At 43.3% G+C, this 15,201-nt stretch overlaps 1 protein-coding gene across 5 annotated transcripts in view; it reads right to left on the reverse strand.

Moving 5' to 3' along the window:
* Positions 1–4,380: 4,380 nt before the first annotated feature.
* Positions 4,381–15,201, reverse strand: part of MAP9 (microtubule associated protein 9) — a 169,856-nt gene continuing 159,035 nt past the window's right edge. For all 5 annotated transcript variants that reach the window (XM_069243068.1, XM_069243059.1, XM_069243083.1 and 2 more), the window contains one exon: positions 4,381–5,647. In XM_069243068.1, coding sequence (XP_069099169.1) covers positions 5,528–5,647 — 120 coding nt within the window. In that variant the 3' untranslated portion in view covers positions 4,381–5,527. The remainder of the gene's footprint in view (positions 5,648–15,201) is intronic.

Raw genomic sequence — 15,201 nt, forward strand, 5'->3', positions numbered from 1 at the left:
TGTCAAAATGACAAAGATTCAATAAGCACAAGTTTTAATATCACTTTTAAAAGGTTTAAAAGAGTCTCAATCCTTAGAAATCAATAGTTGTTTCTTAATAACACTCAGTACCTGGGATGTGTCAAAAATAACGATGCAGAGGAGGAGGTGCGTGAAAAAATAAGCTGGTGCGTTGGATTTTCCAGTGCGGCACAGACAATGCAACATTTCTTTCCACCTTGCATAAGGTTTTGTTGTTTTTCAAGCACCCAGTCTTGGTTTCTCACTGCAATGTGAGGATATCCTGATGCCCAGGGATGATGCGTTGAAAATCCTTGACACACTGGCAGAAGGAGCAGGTGCTGCGTCAATCCAGGTGGTGATGTGTTGAATATTTAGTCGCAAGGCAAGTGCTGTGTCGAATTTCCAGTCAGGAAGTCAGTGCTGCATCGTTCTGGTTGGCAGTGCAGCGATTTCTCAACTGCAATGCAGGCTTTGTATCGATTTCTGCAGGTGTTGTGTCAATTTTCGATGCACTAGGCTTTTATTGAAGAAGTGAAGTCTTTGTTGGCCCCGAGACTTCAGAAACAGGTGGCAAGCTAAATCAAAGCCCTTGGAGAGCACTTCAGGAGGGTGACAGAGTCCTTCCAGCAAAGTCAGAGGCCAGCAGCGTAGCAGAGCAACGGCAGGGCAGCAGTCCTTCGCAGCAAAGCAGTCCAGACGAGTCCTCTTGGCAGCCAGGAAGATCCTCTGACAGAGTGCAGGTGTAGGTAACGAAGTGTCAGATTTGGTGGGGTCAGAGACCCAGTTTATGAACCCAAAAATGCCTTTGAAGTGGGGGAAACTTCAAAGAGTGGTTTTGAAGTGCACAAGTTCCGCTTTCAGCCCAGTCCTGTCTGCCAGGATCACCGTGGGGGTTATCAGTCCTTTGTGTGAGGGCAAGCCACTGGCCTTTGAAATGTAAGTGTGAGCCCCTCCACTCTTCCTTCCCAGAAAAATTAATTCAGTATGCAGATGAATGCAGATGTGACTGAGTGTCCTGTGTATGTGGTTGTCTGGATGGAATGCACAAGGGGAGCTGTCAACCAGCACAAACCAGAAGTGGATTGGAGACAGGCTTTAAGGTACATGTGTTAGTAAGTGCAGAGAAATACCCACTTTCTAAAAGTGTCATTTCTAAAAGACTAATATTAAATCCTACTTCACCAGCATGCAGGATTTTTTATTACCACTCTGGAAATACCAAATAAGACATGGCTACTCCTTCCAGATCAGAACCTATCACTTAAGAGTATATGAGTGCAGTTCTAATGCTAGTCTATGAGAGGAGCAGACTTCACAGTAGTGCAAAACAAATGTATGTGTTTTTCTCTACCACGACATGTAAAAAACACAAAAGTACATGTCCTGCCTTCTACCTATGTACCACCCTGCCCTATAGGTTACCTAGGGCTTACTTTAGGGGGGACGTATATGTAGAAAAAGGGGAGTTTTAAGGCTTGGCATGTAGTTCTAAATGCCAAGTCGAAGTGGCAGTAAAACTGCACACACAGACCTTACAATAGTAGGCCTGAGACATGGTTAAGGCGCTACTTATGTGGGTGGCACAATCAGTGCTGCAGGCTCACTAGTTGCATTTAATTTACAGGCCCTGTGCACATGTAGTGCACTTTACTAGGGACCTACAGGTAAATTAAATAAGCTAATTGGGTAGGAACCAATGTTACCATGTTTAGGGGAGAGAGCATATGCACTTTAGCACTGGACAACAGTGGTAAAGTGTGCAGAGTCCTAAAACCAGCAAAAACAGGGTCAGAAAAATGTTGGGAGGCAGGCAAAAAGTTGGGGGATGACCACCCTAAGGCTGTTGGGTCTAACAATGCCTAACAAACCTTGATACAGCACAAGAAAGTTTGTTTGTGGAAATAACTGTTTAGCAGACGTATGCACCCTATTGAAACGATATTGTATATAAACTGGATTTATTCAAACATAGTTTTCTTCATTTTTAGTCCCATGTTATGATGATCGCCATTGAGAAAACAGAAAGGCTTATCGTTAGACAAGGAAGAAGGTAAGGGAATATCTTGTGGGGTGCTGTCACCTTGCTTAGTGCCGTGTTCAACGATTGGAAATACCAGGTACCTAGAGAAGAAATTGTACAAGGATGCAGCATGGCAACCGTTGATCTATGCATGTCCTCTCTGTCATTCTTCCAGTACTGCCCATGAAGCTTGCAAACACAGAAACTGACAAAAGGCAATAGTGATTGAAAGGACAGTACTTGCAGTGGAATCACTGAATATGTGAGATTTAAGGTGTGGGCATTTCTCCCCAGGTGGAGCGACATGCAGTGATAAGTGAAACAGGGTTTGGTAATGTCTTTCCCCTCACACCGAGGTCCTGTTTTCTGCAGAAAGAATGGAACCATTTTGAGGGCCACTCATCACAACAGTATAAAGTGTTAGAAATAAAATTGAACACGTTAACATGTGTTTTGCAATAAATAGTTTTAATTCAAACAATTACGAAAATATATTAGCCAAAAATGTTTGTCTAGTAATTCATAGTGTGGCTTAAAAAAGTGTAGCTTTAAAATAGTTTGCTAGAAATATTTTTTGTTCATTGAAATATACAATAGTTTAACGACATTAAGCAAACTATAGAGTTCTGTCTATAATCACACATTTTATCAAGAGAACGTATACAATGATATGGCTGGACTTAAGAATTAGCTTCAGAAAGTGACCAGAAAAGGCCAAAAACCAGGCCTTCTGCTTCAGTCAGGACTGATTTCCACGTTCCTTGGTATACCAGTCTAAACAAGTAATCAAGAAAAAGTGTCTTTGTGTGTTGCACAAGGAAAATATATTTTTATTTATCCAAAATGTGTTTTGCTATTTGAAGTATGTGTTTGCAGTGAAATCTATCTCAAGACAAGAGAACAGGGATGTTTCAGTTTGTTCATTACTATTGGATCATATGGGTCCTTTTGGTAAGATCAGGGCACACACTTACTCATGACATGCATTTCCAGCTAGTTCAATACTATCTGCTAGTGCTTCTTACTCACCCAGTAATGCACGAGTCGTACGTGCGAAATGGTGTATGTAAAAACACTGCCATACAATTTCATGTATGATGTTTCATTTGTTTATGAAAAATAGTTTTAAAATGGCTGACAATCATTTACCATAGCTCAATGTTACAATTCAGGTAATAACCCTATTTTATTTTCAACATGTAACACTTGGTTGCCCTCAAATGTGTCACTCAGAGTTAATTTAGTAATGCAGCATAAATGGACCTCCAATCGGTGGACTGAGTCACCAAATTAAAATGTCCCTGTGCATGTGACTCACGAGCACAACAAAGTAATGCTTAATTTGCTATAGATTTAGTGAATAAGTCACCATGATGAACTTGGGACGTGGCCACAGAAAAGAACCGTAAACATTATTTAAAAAACAACCATAATTTCACTGTTCCATTGAAGGACACAACACGTACCTTCAAGGTTGCTTTAGAAATAATGAACTTGCATTACGTAGGTTACATTCTGAAGCAACAAAGGCTCAAATGAAAGTGTTTATTATGTTCAATTTAAAATGTGTCTCTCACAACCAAGCATAAGCATTATTAGACACTAGAAAGATCCATTACTGGCAACAGAAAGGAATGGTCTGTATGTCGGTAGTGTGCAATAAAATGCAATATTGAATACATACATGCCTATGTAAATGAAGATACCACCAACAAAGTATCAAGATAATGTGTGATACGGTAGTTATTTGTGATATTCTAAATAAATATATGCTTGCATTTTGACATTCTGAACGCAATGGGAGTATTGCAGTGAACCCGAACAAAGATTTGAATAGAGAGCATTAAAACAGTCCAGTGTTGAAGATAACACCATGTTTCAGGACGCCACTTGCTGGGCCAATAGTAAAAAACAGGAGGGTGAACTGGAGAAATCTTATACGAAATCAGCAGAAGATTTCCAGTGAGCTAAACAATAGATCTTCTGTGAGATTTATTTTTATAAATTTCAATTATTATTTTACAGCTAAAACTAACCCAAGTGATTTTGTACCAAAAAACTACAAACAAATAAAGAGCCTTACTTAAAAAAAATCACACAAAATCACAACCAAAATGCAAACAGAAATTGCACAGTAAATAAACCAAGAAAGGAAAACCTTCTTTACAATTATCTACACATCAAGGTGTTATCTAAATCTAATTGTTATAAAGCCCCTTCCCCTTCAACAACTGTAAAAACTGTGCAACTGAAAGGTCATACAGGACACCATCTCACAAATAAGAGCAAAGATAAGGGTATGTTTGAGACATAGATTTCTTGGATAACTGAATAAGAAATGGTGAAACACATAGTACAATGTTTTGTCTCACAGACAATTTAATACTTAAAAAGACTACATCAATGTGTGAAAATAGATGCAGGTCTGGGTGAACTTTTAATTACATCGATGAAGTTTGTGATATGTCCAAAATTCATGTTATGTGAAACTTAACAGAATTTTGCGTTTTTAAGGATCATACAGCACAATTAGTGGGAGACTGGGACACACAGATGACTCTCCTGTTCAAACCTCTCCGGTTGGATATTGTAGGACTATTTTTATGCAAAGTACTTGCTCACTTATAATATCATTTCATTTTGTTTTTATAAAATAAGATATACAATTTCTCACACACCTAGGCCAGTTGGCTTAACATTAGGGTATGTACCTGAACTGCCTGACAGAAAGGACAGGTGAAAATCAAGAAAGAAGCCAAAGGAGTCCACACAAGACACCACCACAACAGATGTACCACGTGGGACTAGAAAACAATGCCAGGATTAAAAACACATTGTAAAGAAGAACAGGAGGAACTGCCTGCTATTTGGCTTTAGTGTGATATTAACTAAAAATTGCCATGTCATCCTCATCACTGCTTTAACCCTGAAAAAAGGTCTGTATCCGACAAATTCTGCTAGTATTTTTGCTTTGCTTAATTTTAGACAGCTGTGGTGCATTCATCAGATGATTGTCTATAGACATGAGGCTACAATGGCTCAGGAAATTACCGTAGGTTTATGTGAAAATTACTAGTACCGCTTTATCAAAAAATACAAATGCAAAAAAACTAGGAAATCAGCTGATGTGAACTACACTTCTGTGGGGGTTGGAAACAGAGTAGGAGTTCGATTTTTTTGCTATACTAACAGCAGATTAGTTTGGCAATGGAGAAGAGGCACTAAGTTGCACAGTGGATATAAAATACAAATGTTTTTCTTATTCGTTTTTCATCAAAATGTTCCAAAAATGTGTCCTTATCAACGTATACTTAGATAATGTCCCTCTTGTGTCACGTAGGAAATCATAGAATATTTTTGAGTTTTATAAACAAACTGAAGCAAGGGCATTGAACGGCTTCACATTTTTTAAATAATTAATGCAAGATATGACCTCCAGCATTCTCAAAATCAGTTGTTTCGGAATAAACATTAGTCTATGAAAACAGAGCATTCAATTTTGAATCACTTTCCCATCGGCACAGTCCTGCCAGGAGGGCTCCATGGAGGTATAGGCTCCTCTTCTAAAATGACCTGGAGTTTTTTCTGTTTTTTCACAATTTTATCGTTTCTTTCTTTCTTTTCCTGCAAAGATCAAAAAGGGCTACATTAAAGGAACATGGCATAAGTAATATAACACAGTTACTGAATGGAAAGAAAGAGCACATGAATACATGTTTAAAGCAGAGAATATTGTAGGTCTGTGAGCACACCTATCTTCATAAAACATCTATAAATATTCTTTAACCAATTCACTATTTTGAATATTTTTGTTTATGGTCCACAGTCATTTAACACTATATTTAGGGGGTGATTCTAACATTGGCGGGCGGCGGAGGCCGCCCGCCAATGTTCCTCCGTCAAAATACCGCTCCGCGTCGCAAGACCGCTGAGGGTATTTTGAGATTTGCCCTGGGCTGGCGGGCGGCTGCCAAAAGGCCGCCCGCCAGCCCAGGGCAAATCTACCTTCCCACGAGGACGCCGGCTCAGAATTGAGCCGGCGTAGTGGGAAGGTGCGACGGGTGCAGTTGCACCCGTCGCGTATTTCAGTGTCTGCTTTGCAGACACTGAAATACTTTGTGGGGCCCTCTTACGGGGGCCCCTGCAGTGCCCATGCCATTGGCATGGGCACTGCAGGGGCCCCCAGGGGCCCCGCGGCACCCCCTACCGCCATCCTGTTCCTGGCGGGAGACCCGCCAGGAACAGGATGGCGGTAGGGGGTGTCAGAATCCCCATGGCGGCGGAGCGCGCTCCGCCGCCATGGAGGATTCTGTAGGGCAGTGGTAAACCGGCGGGAGACCGCCGGTTTACCCTTTCTGGCCGCGGCTGAACCGCCGCGGTCAGAATGCCCTTGGGAGCACCGCCAGCCTGTTGGCGGTGCTCCCGTGGTCGGTGACCCTGGCGGTCACCGGCCGCCAGGGTCAGAATGACCCCCTATATTTAGTCTGTGCAAGATTTCTGAAAGTATTCAAGTGCAATTTTAATAATGCAAAATTACATGAACATTCAAAATTAGAACACACTATGTGGCCTTCGATCTTCTGAATTGACCTGAACAGGTTATAACATCAGTGTGTGAAGCTAGTTGCTTGGATTAGTCCAGCAGTTTGTTCTGAGAAAGGTACACTTGTTTCCCAATAAATATCTTAGTTTTTCACTGAAGAACTTGGCTTGAGAAGCAGTGCTACACCCTCAGGAAATCAAGTATAACAATTTGTACACTAATACAATTTAAAAAAAAACCTTAAAGTTCAAACCAAATTTAGATATGTAATTAAGGATGTAACACTTTATAAAAAATACTTAAAAATGAGATCGCAGTATTGAATTTTTCATTATCATAGGAACACGGACGAAAATAAAATACCCAGCTAGTGAAATGTTGTTTAACTAAGGGAAAAAGTAGTTGAATAAAAAAAGTGACCTCAAGAAGTTTTCAAACTTGTAAGATTTGGTAGCTTTACTCAGTGACCCGTGCTCAAATGAGCAATGAGAAGCTGTGATACAGATTTCTGAGACACATGCAATTTTTAAATACACTTAGCTTTAGCTGAACTGAGTTATTTTCCATTGTCACTCCAAACAAACTGTCTGCACCCTTTATGGCACACAGCCACATTTAATTTGCAAAACAACATCTCCTCATTTGATTATAAACAGAATGAGATATAAGTCTGGCCAAGATACCATGAATATCTGCTTCTCAGAGCTGCCTGCTACATACACCAAGATATAGAAATTGTATATGTGCAAGAGGTGATGCATATTATAAACATTGGTTCCAGCTGGATTTTTCCACCCCGTTTCTGCCTTGCTTTTCACTCACAACCAGCTAGATTAAGCAGTAGTCAGTGTGTTTTTTTTATTTTTTGTGTTAATATAAACACCGAGACTTGACCTTTCAGGAGAGACAAGCCTCGCATCTGAGCTGTCCAGAAAGCAGTCAGATCCCAGACTAGTGGTTGCTGTCCTTTTTAGGGTCGAGCCTGCGTTGCATGCGCTCGCGCATGCGTATCGCAGCGAGACTCTTTTGTATTTAGAAAAGGGCTCGGAGCCCCGTCAACTTCACGTCAGTGTTTTTTATTGGTTCATGGGCTTCCCTAATAAAATCTACTTGCTTTCATTAGTCGAAGGCACGCATATGGCATGCCTTTTCCGGTGGCAAGCCCTCCTCGAGCGCAGCGACCAAGTACAGAAAACATGAGAGGCTCACTGTTTTCCATCGGGCTCGTGGACTTTTTTTTCACTAATTTATGAGCGCGATCTCGCTTGGCAGAAGTCGAGCGCTTTACATACTTGATTTCACTGTTTCGGGTTATGTACATAAATGCACTTTTGCTCGATAGGTGAAAAGTCAGGTTAAGAGTTTACAACGCGATCAGCTCTAACATGAGCAAACGCGAGACCCGTTGTTTCTTTTCTTGCTATGTTCGTGTCAGGTTTGTCACTGGGCTTTTTGTTGGGGCGGGGCTGATTTCTAAGAAAGAGGTGGCTGGGATTCGCGGAAAGTGCCCTTTTTGTGGTAATAGGTTTTCTCGTGGCAGCGTTAGTGGGGTCGCTGTCAGGTGATCTCTCTCCATCCAAAGACTTCCTGGATTGCTTTATCTGCGGCCCCCAGGCATAAACCCCCCAGTTGTAAACTTCTCCCGGTTTACAATCAGTGGTGTCTCTTTTGAGTTTCCTAATCATCCGTGGGTTAATTTCCATCGTGCATCACTCCAGCTGGGGGGTAATATCTGAAAATGTTTCTCCGTTTTACGGGCCAATTCGTTTTTTAGTTGGGTTATTTCACTGTTAAAATCCTGCAGTAATCTGGATAATTCTTCTACAATAAGTTAAATTAAATCCAAGGAACATTTGTTTAAAATCGCATAGCAGCGTTCAAAGAATCTGGGGTTATTTCTGCAAAGTGTGGGTTTCAGACAAATTCGCAGCCCCCCGGGGGTCCTTTGGACTCCGTGGTTTCTTAACACTTGCACTGACCTCTGGCCTCTGATTTACTTCTGTTTTTCCGCGATAAGCAGTAGGTTAATGCTGTTTTCACTTATCCCGTGGTAGTGCTTGAGGACTCCACCTCCCCTATCAAAGAGTCTATTCGCTGGGCTTCCTCTGAGGGGACACCAGCCTGGGGTCTGTGTTATCTGTGAAGCTGGGAATGCCTCCGAGGACATGTTTGCAATGGTGGTGACTGTCCCCGACAAGCGAAAGTTCTGCAAAGTAAGGGAAGGAACTGGGAATGCACCACTTGTTGCAATGAAGTAAACTCTTTCAGTGAAGTCGGTCTCGCCCTGTGATCCTGGGCGTATAAATGACTGAGTCTGAACACTGCTCAGAGCACGGGACAGTTCCCCCGGCATGCACCCCGGTGTCTGTCCCATGAATGGGATCGCCCTTAGTCCAAGCACATCATTAGAGTTCTTCATGTGAAGAATCCCGCAGGGCAACGCCCGCTGCACCAGTGCTTAATTTGTAAATGAAAAGGTGCCGGTGCCCAAAGCCCTCCCCTGAAACACATGGCTGGTGCAGTTCAATGCACGAGCACAGAATACTGAGGCAGCGTAATCCCGAAGCCATCTCGGGCCTCTTCAATCCATATACAGCCACTTCCTGCCCCTCCAGCTCACTCTTGCAGCTTTTTACTTTCTCCCTTTGTGACGCTTTTTCGTTTTTCTCTTCCCCGTCTTACCAATGTGTGTCTTTTGGTCACAGTAAATGCTTGAAGCAGAAGAATAAGCCCCGGCCCTCAGAAATAAGTGCCGGGGCTCAGCACCGGAAACAACAAGCACAAATTAAGCACTGCGCTGCACACTTCACAGACACAGGGTGCACTTTATTTCTGCCAGGCCTGCACTGCCCGCTTCTTCATTCACCCTGAGTGATTACAGGGCAGTCATTGAGTACCGCATCAGTACCGAGCAGTGATGCACTCGCTGAGCAGTGACAGGCAGGGTAGCGCCTATTCCTAGCGCCTCCTCTAAACAGTCATTTCTGGCAATACTCTCACCTTCAATACTCACATCTTCATGATGTTACTTCAGAAGGATCCTGGAAAACGCTTCCTCTTCTAGCGGTGGAGCTCAGAACAGCAGTAGCCATGGCACTTATGACGTCACGCCTGAGATCAGTGTTTCACTGGTACTGAATGTACCGAAACCCCCAGTCATGGAAGGCTGCTCTCCTTCACTGGCTGCTTGCGGCCGTCACCCCTGAGATCAGTGTTTCACTGGTACTGAATGTACTCTGTATGGTCCATCAGGCGCTGCACCTCCAGGGGCCCTCACTCCTGAGATCAGTGTTTCACTGGTACTGAATATACTCTGTATGGTCCATCAGGCACTGCATCTCCAATGGCCCTCACCCCTGAGATCAGTGTTTCACCGGTACTGAATCTACTGTGTATGGTCCATCAGGCTCTGCACCTCCAGGGGCCCTCACTCCTGAGATCAGTGTTTCACCAGTACTGAATGTACTGTGTATGGTCCATCAGGCGCTGCACCTCCAGGGGCCCTCACCCCTGAGATCAGTGTTTTACCGGTACTGAATGTACTGTGTATGGTCCAACAGGCGCTGCACCTCCAGGGGCCCTCACTCCTGAGATCAGTGTTTCACCGGTACTGAATGTACTGTGTATGGTCCATCAGGCGCTGCACCTCCAGGGGCCCTCACTCCTGAGATCAGTGTTTCACCGGTACTGAATGTACTGTGTACGGTCCATCAGGCGCTGCACCTCCAGGGGCCCTCACCCCTGAGATCAGTGCTTCACTGATACTCTAATAACAGACAGCTGACATCTTCCTCTCTGAGATTGGTGAACAGTTGTAGGTTCCAGAAGACCAGAAGGGGTGGTCGCTCCTTTTCAGTAGCAGCAGATAAATTGTGGAGCCCCAACCACCCCCACCCCTCAACGTTGCTAGTTTTACTTCTCATGTGGCCTTTTGGGAACATCGGCTGTTCTCTCCTCTGTGACTGTAATCTCTTCAGCAGCTTCTTTTCCGTGGTAGCGCTTTGACGTCTATGAACATAAAGCGCTTTATAAATAGAAATACAATAAAGTAAGTACTGGGCACTGGCGCAAGTACTGTGCAGTAACGTCAGCGCCTGGCATTAATGCGCGTACCACCCACTGATGGAAGGTCTGGGGGTAATCTCAACATTGAGAGCGTTGGTAAATACCAGAGAGCAGCGTGAGTTCCAGGCAGTGATGTAATGAACGGGCAGTAATGTGAGACTCAGTGCCCTCTTGGAAGCATGACGCGTCACCTGGTCCAGTTTCCCTTTGTTAATGCATTACTTTCATCTTAGCACAGGCACCACAAGGCCCTCCTGCATCCCTCCCACCCGCAGACTCCCTCCCTCCCTTCCACAGAGCCAGTGCGGTGCTTCTCCAGCCCGCCTCTTCAGCCCCCCCTTATCACTTACTTACATGCACCTGACCCTTTCCCAACCCCGCTTTCTCCGTCCCCTCCTCCCATCTCATCTCCCTCTTACGAGGAGCTCAGTCTCTGTGTTGTGGTTTGCCCATGTAATGTTCTCTTCTGCGGGTGAGATCTGCTGAAAGGGACTCACCTGCGTGCGATCAGTCCTGCAAAAGAAAACATTTTTAATTTGGGGTCCAGGCACAAATGCGGTTAGAAGTAAGCCACAGTTGGCACAAAGCTAAAACTCCCTGCAGAGGGGACTTTTCTTGCTTCGGGTTGGATCTGGTCAGACTCATGAATATTGATTGCAGGGCTGAACAGGTGTGAAATGCTGCAGGAGCTGATAACTGGGCATTGGCTATGGTTTGTGTGCCACTTGATTGGCATATTTAATATACTTATAAGTCCCTTGTAAAATCGTATACCATATACCCAGGGCTAGTAAATTACATACTCCAAGTGGGCATGCAGCCCTTGTGCCACCTACTTAAGTAGCCCCTTAACACAAGGCTCTGGGCTGTTAATGCAGCCTGTATGCAGTGTTAAACTGCCATTTCAACTTGACAAAATAAGCCTCTTGCGAAACCTAAAAATCTCCTTTTTAGGGTCGAGCCTGCGTTGCATGCGCTCGCGCATGCGTATTGCAGCAAAACGCTTTAGTTATCAGAAAAGGGCTCGGAGCCCTGTCAACGTCACGTCAATGTGTTTTATTGGTTCGTGGGCTTGCCAAGTAAAATCTGCTTGCTTTCATTAGTGGAAGGCATGCACACATCATGCCTTTTCCGGTGGTTAGCCCTCTTCGAGCGCAGCGACCAAGTACAGAAAACATGCGAGGCTCGCTGTTTTCTGTCGGATCGTGGACTACTTTTTCTCTATTTTATTAGCACGATTTCGCTTGGCAGAAGTCGAGCGCATTACACAGTTATTTTCACTTTTTCGGTTTAGGTACATAAAAGCACTTATGCCGATAGATGAAAAGTCGGGTTAGAAGTTTACAACGCGATCAGCTCTAACATGGGCAAACGCGAGACCCGTTGCATTGCAAATGCTTGTTTGACTGATGTTGAACACATGGAGCCAAAGCCAAGTTCAGCCGAACTCTGCGGGCACAGAGCACTCTCCTCCTCCTCCTGCTCATCCAGCTGGGAGTCTGATAACACCAAGGCACGCTGTGTTCAGGTATATAGTGAGACAACTGCAACATTCTACCCTCCGGCAAAGTCAGTATATTTTCATATTTTCAGAATATTGATAAGAGTCAGTGTAGGATTTAGGATCATATTTCTAAGAAACATGGTAGGATTGTTTGTTGTACTTATATTCATGCTAACCCTGGTAATAGCAAAATGCTTTATAAGTCTTGTGGTCACAAAGCATGCACTAAGTAGCACATTGCGGCAATAAATGTTTTTCAAACATACATTGTGTCATTATTAGAACAAATGCTCTAGTGTGACTTTCCAAGAACACTTCACCACTCATCCATGTGAACAAAAGGACTGTTTTATTTAACAAAAAGCACATCTCCCCCATGAAATAGGACAGAATGCAGGGCTACAGTAAATCAAGTTTGCCTTCCTCATGCATGGCACATTGATTTAAATCCTTCTGTTATACGGGTAGGGGATCTAAACCTGTAGACTTAGGATATACCCCTAACATACATAACATGGCTCCCAATGAGGGGCTTTGGATTATTTTTTGGGGGCCCCCGAGTAGTCTTGAATATGCATACTCAAGAGAACCATCAATTACAAATATAGAGAGACCTCCATTGTAATCATGGTTAAAACCTCCTTCAGATAAATTAGGTTAGTAAGGCTTCACTCTTAAAGGGTAAAATCACCTTCTGTGGTTTTCTAGTTTCAGATCATACTGATTGAATCGTTTTTCCTAACATGGTGGCTCCTGCCGCCGTTGCAACAGAGGAACAGCTACATAGCAGCGTCAGGGAAGTGGAGTTCCCTATGCGGGAGTAGTTACCTGAGTAACAGCTACACATGCAGCATATGTATGTGAAACACTTGTGGAACATTTAACTCATGTATGTTGCTTGAGGCACTTGATGCAAACACAGCACACATTTATGCATAGCGACCAGTTGTGGTACTAATGAATACCAATCTTACTAATACCTGCAAATGCCTCCTACTTACCAGGAACATCAAAATTGGTTTGTGGTTACGTATACACAGATTGGGCCCTCTGAGTAATGAAGTGATTACCTATCCAGTGTTGCAGGATATACACCATATCAAAATACAGGTGCACTAACTTTATCAGAAGTAGTGGCACTAGTGAATAATGTAGTCAGGACATATAGGTGAGTTTTACAATGTGCATTAGCGACTTTAAATACTACGCAGGTTCCAGTAGGACCTATGGCACACATGACAAATTGCTATTCAGGCAATAAGCCCACAGACAAACACTGTCATGAGAAAAATGCCCACAAAGCATGACAAAATAGCCTCCTGGATGGCTTGCAAGATAGTTGGAAGAGGTATACCCTCAAACAACGCCACATATTTAACATAGAATTCTGACTATATGCCTTTCCTTTGTAATGCAGCCATCTGAAAAACAGTGTGACACCTGAGAAAGCAGTTTTGTATGCATTTATATTACCACACACATTACACCCTCATTGGTGGTACTCACACAGATGATCACCCCTCATTGGTGTTACTCACACAGATGATCAAACAGGTGCAAAATTAGCATGCAGCTGCCCTAACCCTGGATCTGGGTATGATATTAATTTGTAATTTTGCCATAGTTCATCTATTTTTTAAGTAATATAGGTTGGGAAGCATCAGCACTGGCTATTTGACAGAGATTCAGAGATTGGCAGCTGTTTGGCACAGGTTTAGTAATGTGGGTTGTCAAGAACCATGGCTGGTACTTACAACATACCTACACTTGTGTGGGCCATGACAACGTAGGGGCACAGGAGGTAAAATCACATATTGAAAGCAAGAGTGAAACTGAGGGTGGTGTTGTAGAGAAACCCACACCTGGAGCTAAAAAGAAGGAGAGAGAGAGAGAAAGAATGGTCTGGATTTCCAGCACAGCAGGGATCCCACAGGGTTGGGTACAGTTTGGGTTGGGCGCAACAAGATGAAAAATCTGGATCAGTATGAGTATTCTGTTGGCCGTTCGTCCCGTTCTTTTCAGGACTCTGTTGTTAAGAGGACAGAGAGAGGAGTTTGAAGTGAATAGAGACGCAGAGAAGAATATATAAAACAGAAAGGAGAATGAGTACAGAACACTGTGATTAGTAAAAAGAAAGAGGATATAGGTTCTGAACTCAAACCAAATGTTAAAAAAACAAAGTAGTCAGACTTGCTAAAAAACATGCTGTGAATAGTATAGCCACTTCTGCATAATAGAAGATGGGTACAGACGCTTCTAGATAGCACAGCAAATGTAACAATAGCATGTCAGATTCTACATGAGTTTCTGGTGATGAATACATCTGAGGAGTCCATACAAGTTGAAACTCCAGACAGACATTTAAATTCTCCAGATAGGGTTTACAATGTAGTAATAGAAATAGAAGTAAATATTGTGTGCACAAGAAAAGCAATCTTCTGGACACGGATGCCTATGACATAATCTTGTCAGAGATGATTTGCCTCCAGTCTTTGTAAGGGAACTACCACAGGGAGAGGAGCTATTTAAAGTAGCTTTTGCCACCATAATACCCAAGGACACCAGTAAAATCTAGGGAGTAGGCAGTAAAACTCGCTCCAACGCTATCGAAAAGTGGAACAAAAAAATCAGTCCCTTATGTCATTCCCTTATGGAGAGAGCCTCAGATATAGGCTCAATATCTAATAAAACCAAAAGCTATTCCTGACATAAAAGTAATTCTAATACAAGTAGAATGGCAAGATCTAATAGCACTTTGCAATTTACCAATGGACACTCCCCTTTTTCCTGCTTTGAAACTGACACACACACACACAGACACACACGTACATATGCTGTGCAAAATGAGTACAGCACAGGTCTCATGGCAATTCTTGGCCCGTGTTACAGATAGGGTGCTCTTTCCATTTTTGCGCCATGGCGCACCTTAAAGAAGGTGTGCCGGGTGCAAACATGGAAAGTGGGTCCTCTCAGGAAGAATGCACTACGCATGCAAATGAGGGAACACGCTCTAATGACAGTGCCAGCGCTATATGCATCACAGAAGGTCCCGCACAAGCCTTTATG

Source organism: Pleurodeles waltl, chromosome 1_2, assembly GCF_031143425.1.
Source record: "Pleurodeles waltl isolate 20211129_DDA chromosome 1_2, aPleWal1.hap1.20221129, whole genome shotgun sequence".
Lineage (NCBI taxonomy): Eukaryota > Metazoa > Chordata > Amphibia > Caudata > Salamandridae > Pleurodeles > Pleurodeles waltl.